The sequence below is a fragment of the Genypterus blacodes genome, unplaced genomic scaffold (assembly GCF_046128005.1).
Source record: "Genypterus blacodes isolate CSIRO-AG114 ecotype Tasmania unplaced genomic scaffold, CSIRO-AGI_Gbla_v1 ptg000039l_1, whole genome shotgun sequence".
Taxonomy (NCBI): Eukaryota; Metazoa; Chordata; class Actinopteri; order Ophidiiformes; family Ophidiidae; genus Genypterus; species Genypterus blacodes.
This window is the reverse complement of record NW_027466852.1, coordinates 806,935-813,445: the sequence shown is the minus strand read 5'-3', so window position 1 is coordinate 813,445 and position 6,511 is coordinate 806,935. Positions and strand designations below refer to the sequence as shown.

General features: G+C 39.7%; 1 protein-coding gene across 1 annotated transcript; it reads right to left on the bottom strand.

Annotated features, from left to right (window-relative positions):
* Window positions 1-63: 63 nt before the first annotated feature.
* Window positions 64-5,189, bottom strand: uchl1 (ubiquitin carboxyl-terminal esterase L1 (ubiquitin thiolesterase)). The gene is made up of 10 exons (XM_076147622.1): window positions 5,057-5,189; window positions 4,955-4,966; window positions 4,031-4,159; window positions 3,499-3,640; window positions 3,087-3,172; window positions 2,531-2,578; window positions 2,297-2,366; window positions 2,162-2,220; window positions 1,019-1,120; window positions 64-955 (listed from the first exon to the last, which is right to left on the bottom strand). Exons 1-9 carry the CDS (start codon window positions 5,087-5,089, stop codon window positions 1,037-1,039), a joined length of 663 nt encoding a protein of 220 aa, XP_076003737.1. The 5' UTR covers window positions 5,090-5,189; the 3' UTR covers window positions 64-955; window positions 1,019-1,036.
* Between the last annotated feature and the right edge of the window lie 1,322 nt (window positions 5,190-6,511).

The window sequence follows — 6,511 nt, the reverse complement described above, 5'->3', positions numbered from 1 at the left end:
TCATAAGCACTCACACTTTCCACCTAAAAATAGCTGCATACACAAAAACCCAGTGAGTCATGATTAAGTGTAAGAGGTTGCTTTATTGAACTCCAACAGCTGCATCACCAATTACAACTACAGCAACAAAGTGCTTGAAAATGGCATACAGATCAACAATAAGAACAATGCATACATATACTGTCATCTCACACACACGTACCATAGCACTTTATTTGGTCGGGCCCCCATTTTGTTTGGCAGTTCTGTATGTTAAGGTTTTTAAACTTCCACATCAACAGTGCTGTTACCAATATGAATATTGTTCCGATTCCTTACTCAAAAACCGTTTCCAAATAAAGTGTGAGTGACGTTACGTGTTCCGATAACTTTCAGAAATAAAAGGCGAGCAGGAAAAATAACTTCGTCCCATCACAGTGTGCGCGTAGAAAACTATTCCAAACATTGTTTTCTGAACAATGGCTAATTATTCCCACAGACACATTTGGGTTGTTCTGAGGAATGTCATCTCTCCGTAAACCAAGCCACACATTTGAAGGAAACAAGCCATTTGAAGAATTTTTTGGAACACTTTCTGTGCCTTTCCCTTCCCACTTGCACAAGGCACTTAAGCATCAGGTTTTTGCTGACAGCTCGGTAGACGCACAAACAATAACATACGCAAGGATGCAAACAAGCTCACACGCACACAAGCATTGCTGCCATCTGACCTCATTTTGTCATTACTAAGACAACACAGAAAAGTGGGCAAGCTTGTATCAGTTTGAGTTAGTGGAAGGAGGAACATGTTTTCACTGTGTGTGTGTGTGTGTGTGTGTGTGTGTGTTTCAGGCTGTGTACTTGTGCGTACGTTTGATAAGGTTTTGATTTGTTCATGAGATGAGACGGTACAATACGGGGAAAGATGTCCTTTATAGCGCAGTGTGTGCAGATGTATGTGTTCACAGGTCATGTTGTGTGCCTGGGGGTTGTGTTTGCCACGGGAGTACTGGAGGACAATGTGCTGCACAGTTTGGTTTTGTGTCCTACCAAGGATCTAACTGTGACAAAGAGCCACTGCAGAGAAACGCACTTCTCCTTGTTCTCGTTCCATAAATCCACGGCACACACTTGCTGCATCCTAGACACGCATAGAAAGAACGGGAATTAAGCTGGATTGAACATTGACAACCTTTGTAAAAACACAAATACAATCAATAGTGATACGTACGCATGTTCAATCAAGTAAGGTAAGCCTTGAACATGTGCAGCCCAGGTTAGCACAAAGACTGGAAGCAGGGAAAACGGCTCGCTTCCATAAAGAGGTCAAACATTTCCCTTCCAATAACTCCATGAGAAAGCCCTCAATACATCATACATAACATGGGGGAGTTCTGCTCTGACATTGTGCAAAAGTCAGAAACTACAGTGCGTTCACTTCAGACAAGTCCTGTTTAAACCGGACACTGAAATGGAATCAACATACTGTAGATCTTCTAATCTAAGAAAGGAAACAAGGACATTTACCAAATTGTCATAATAGATATAGAGTAGATAAGAATATAGAGTAATTTATATTTGATAACAATATTTTATTTTAAAAATGTAAGTGTATTTCACTGGTAATACCAAAGGTCAAAGTGCTTTTTCTTTAAACTGTTCTCCTCTTTTGCAAAGACGATGACTGCATTGCTTCAACTCATATCTTAAATATTCATGTAATTGATTGCATACTCCCACCACTGGATGAGATTCACTCAAATCAATGTAACCGTTAGTTATAGCAATCAGACACACAGAGCCCTCTTGTGGCCGTTTGATGTAATACACCAGACATCGTCCCAGTTTTTTCAATAATGGTCACTGTGATTTCTTATGTTAATGCTGCAACATTTAGATGGCTGCATTGTGTACTGGCATTCCAATCATTCATTCCATTCATTTGATAATCAAAACTGGCAACAGACTGGATAACTTAAATTCAAACTAACCTAGCTGTAAGAGCTATGTAGACATTTAATTAGTACTTCTGTGTACAAGCAAATGTGTTCCTATCCTTTGCTCTTCCCACTATTGTAAACTTTGAAACACAGAACTCTCCCATATTGACTCAGCCTCCTTAAGCAGGAAGGAACATACATTTCTTCAGTTTATGATATGATGATTGCAGAATGAACTGTACCGTTATGAAGGTTCCATCTTTGGTAGCCCCGTGTTTCACTGGACCATCCATCTTTCCGTCTGAGAAAAAGAAAACATATTTAGATAGGATTATGTTAAAACACACAGGAATGTACAAAACAAAACAAAACCTTACCGAGCTCATAAAGCTGTCCTTTCACATTGACAAAGGCAATGAAGTGGAAGTTAACTTCATCTGCATCTGGCTGAGAAAGGGAGACAAAGAAAACACACTCACAAATACAGTTAACATATTTGGAGTAAATCTCACCAAAGACTCCCACGAAAGTACAGCCGAGGCAAAAGTTTAATCTCTAAACCCCCATTGATGTCAGCTATGTGTTGTAGATCTTGCAGTAAATCATCTTACCCTACACTGGCCCTGTGCTGCCACATCATCGTGAGCCTCTCGGATCGCCTGGAGAAAGAAGACACGTTAATACAGCCGTTCAGGATAGGTTGATGCTGCTGAAACTGGTGGTTATTCTACGAGCAAGTCCTTGATGTATTGGGAAAAAAACCCAGAAGATTAAAAGAACTGCCTTCATCAGTGGGAAACATTCAGTAGTGTCTGGCGCCCCCAAGTGGCTCAACAGAACGTGCACCCATAAGAGAAGTTGTGGCAAGTTTTGAGGAGGCGGCTTCAGTTTATATCTATTTTGTCTGTTGTACACATTATTTTGGATATCCTTAACTAAAGTAATTACCTAAATTAATTTAAACCAATAAATAAAATTACCAAATGGACAGCGTGGGAAACATTCGCCACTGACCTTAAACTTACCTGTAAGCAAGTCAATCTACAGTCTGCCCTTAATATGTACTTGCTGCAGCCTCATATAATCCAAATTCTTAATTGTTTTCACATTGAGTGCAGGTGTGAACTTAAAATCCACTCAAAATGACAAAGCATCTGTGTCAGTTACCTTGTTCTTCTCCAAATGTTTGGCACGCTCATCAGCAGTCATGTTGGCAGTCTCATCCAGAAAGCTCTTCAGTGCAGAGTCACTATCTAACAAGTTCCACAACAGAAGCATTACCTCATTCAATAATGTAATGATCAAACATCACATTAAATTGACAAAATACATTCCAGTAAAATTCACTCTGACAAATCAAATAAACATTGGTCTCTGGTCCTTGGCACATTTCTGTTAACCCTTTGAATCATATACTTCTTTCAACCCCTGAATTTGTGACTTTAGTGGGATGTAAAAACGATTTGCTGAGTCATTGATATTGAACTAAATTCACTATGTTGAAGGTAAAAAAACAACAGCAATACTTTAGTAAGAACGTTGCCTGCATAGTTGCAGGCCCGATTTCATTTGCACTTACCAAATGTCAATTTGCTTTGGTTGTTGGCCACTGCATGCACCATGGCAATGGTGCCACAGGAATTAACCACTGACTGTTTCAGGAAGTAAACCTCTGAGTTCCCTGCAACCTTATCCGCCTGCTGCTGTCTGAAAGACTCATGCTGATATACAATAAAGGGAGAGATACAGAGACAGACAGTGCACGTTCAATGTCAGCTACCCATGGTCACACATAATGCAGCCAACTGTGCTTCTGGAAAGTTCATGTGGATCAAAAACATTTGGTAACATCATACCAATGCCTGTGGTGATGACCTATTTCAGCTCATTGTTCTATGGTTGCATTAGTCTGCTGATCATTTGGTCTGGCTCACTAGAGCACAATTGGTGTAGTCTGGTTCACTGGATCATTAAACGAGCAAAATCTGGTTTAGACAGCCTTCTGTGATTATGAATCTCAGTACAAGACAATAATGATAATAAGAGGTCACACCTGCAAAGGAAGACTCTTACAGTGATGATTCGGTTACGACCCACCAACCAATCATTACCTTGTCCGTCAGAGGGAAAAGGAGCATCATGGCGCAGCATGGGGTTGGGACATCAGATAAAGGCTCTCCCTCCAGTCCCAGCACATCCACAAATTTCCAGCTTCCGCCCACACCTAGCTTACTCAACATCTGCAAAATCAATATACAACAAAGAGAAAAAAAAAAGACATTTATACTTGAAACTGTGTCAAATAATCTAGGTAACCATGGAGACATCTGCAGTATTCCTATCAGGCTTCAATTGGATTCCAGTTCCCAAAATAACTTGAAAGTCAAATAAATAATAATTTAAATACATATTTTTTCACAACACACATCTGATTTCAATTATTCTATTTACAAAACAGTAAAAAGATGGATTATAACAAATCCACTGATGTGAAAAAAAACGTGGAGAGGATTTACATTATGAGCTCATATAGCATATGAGCTTACAATAAGTTTTTTTCTTAAATATATTATATACTTTCTAAATCCCTTCTGTTGTCATATTTGTCAAGCCATAATTAAATATATCCTGCGACCCCATAGATGGTTTTCAACCCGGTTTGCTTTGAATCTGGGCCCGGTGTTCTAACACGATGCTGCGCTATGTGGCGGTCCAGAGTGACCACACCCTTCATCCCAGACGCCGGTCAGAGCGCGGGGGGGGGGGGCAGGGAGGGAGTGAGTGATGCAGCTGCGCTCTAAACTTAGCTAAACGGTTATCCTCTTTGTAGTCATATTTTACTTTAAAAAAATACAACTTCCCACCTGCATTTCAACTGTAAACATCACGAAAACGCCACCTCGGTCCTTGTTGAAGTTGCGATGTAATGACTTGGTGGTCTCTAGTAACGCACCAGCTAGCTAACTTACCTGCCCGTTTGTTCTAATAGATAACAAAACGCCGTCGTGACTCAGCGTTTATGGTTAGCTACCCACCTTGTTGAGCATCTGAAAAAAAAATACAGACAAAGGGTGAGTATTCTGCCTGAGAAGCGTTGGGTAGTGGAATTATAAGGGAAAACGTCGTAATTGGTTCACCTCAGGGTTGATTTCCATCGCGTTCCACTCCATTGTTACAGCTTTTCGATATTAGCTTTATAATACGTTGTCTGTAGCTCGGTGTCTGTAGCTGGCTGAGCTGAGTTGCACGCGCGTGTCTCTTATAAATATCCTGCCGGTTGTACCACTTATCGGCAGACAGAGGGGGGGTGGGCACAGACTAACCCCTGCTCCTTTACCAAATTAACACACTCACTGTTTTGGGTTTGGCAGCATAGTCATATAACGTACTTCTTCTATAAAGAGAGGTATGATGTTTCAACCATTCCATTTTTCTATTTTAAAGGTTTATGGTTATGCCAAAATATTCATTAATCCTTTTCACAACGGTTTGGTTTAAATGACTGATTACAATAAACAGTTTGGTGAACAAATAGGCTTGTGTTGACTAGTATACTAGTCTATTGTAGAAGCAAAGCGGTACGTACCAATTTCATATTAATAGAGTTGACAGTGACATATGGCTGTCCATACTTATTGCTATCTATTGTAAATAAGCCAGCATTTAGAATGCTCTCAGAAAACAATTTGTAGACCATGAATGTGAATGAATAAGACTGGTCTCTTCCAACTCTGTGCTATGAATCAGTGTTACCATGAAATAGCAATTGTAGTTGGTTTAATCATGTAGCTACAGAGCAGCACTTGCTGACCCGTGCACCTTTTTTCACAGTTGCTTTTTTCACAGCACAGACTTATTTCCCGTGTCCTGTTTTCCCAGTTTTTGTGCCATCATTTGTTCATGTTGATGCATGCCTACTTAGATAAGAATAAATACCTCATTAAATCCATGAGTACTTTAGCAGTGTGTAATGGGGATTGATTTGATTTCATGTTGTGCCTGTAGCTCCTGTTTCATACTCTCTTCTTTCCTCTTTGTAAATGCATTGAATTGCATTAGAGATGCATATAAATGTTGATACTCTGGGTAATGACAATAAAGGCTTATACTTGCTGTACCTATTCAAACAGTGTCACTGTCTCTTTCTATCTCACACACACACACATGCGCACACAAATGTCCTTTTGTGAGCATCGATCTGGTGCTTTCACAACTCAGTTAGGTCATCTGACTGTTGTGACATAAAAATTCTTTACATACCAAAGTAGGCAGCAACAAAATCAAATGCCAATGTAAGTCAATCAGCATGATTGGCCATTGTTGTATGCTGCATGTTTTTAGATTTACACGTTTAATATGCAACAATACAACCCCTAAATCTTAAAGTCAAAAATCTGCGTAATGTTTGTAGATATTGTTCAAACTATTTGTTCAAACTATTTGCACGCTATTAGATGAACATGAGATTCATCCAGTATTATTTTTTAAGAAATCCTCGCAATGTTAAGAAATCATTTACAATTCCTGGATCCAGATCTGCACCACAAGTTCAATAGGTTCATCTCTGATGTCAACAGTGAACCTCACCCATG

Coding starts and splice junctions, on each gene's coding strand:
- uchl1 (XM_076147622.1), bottom strand. CDS start 5,089: ATGGAGTGGAACGCGATGGAAATCAACCCTGAG. Junction 2,579..3,086: donor AACATTTGGAGAAGAACAAG/GTAACTGACACA, acceptor TTCTTTCTCCAG/GCGATCCGAGAGGCTCACGA. Junction 1,121..2,161: donor AAGATGGAACCTTCATAACG/GTACAGTTCATT, acceptor ATGCGTGTCTAG/GATGCAGCAAGTGTGTGCCG.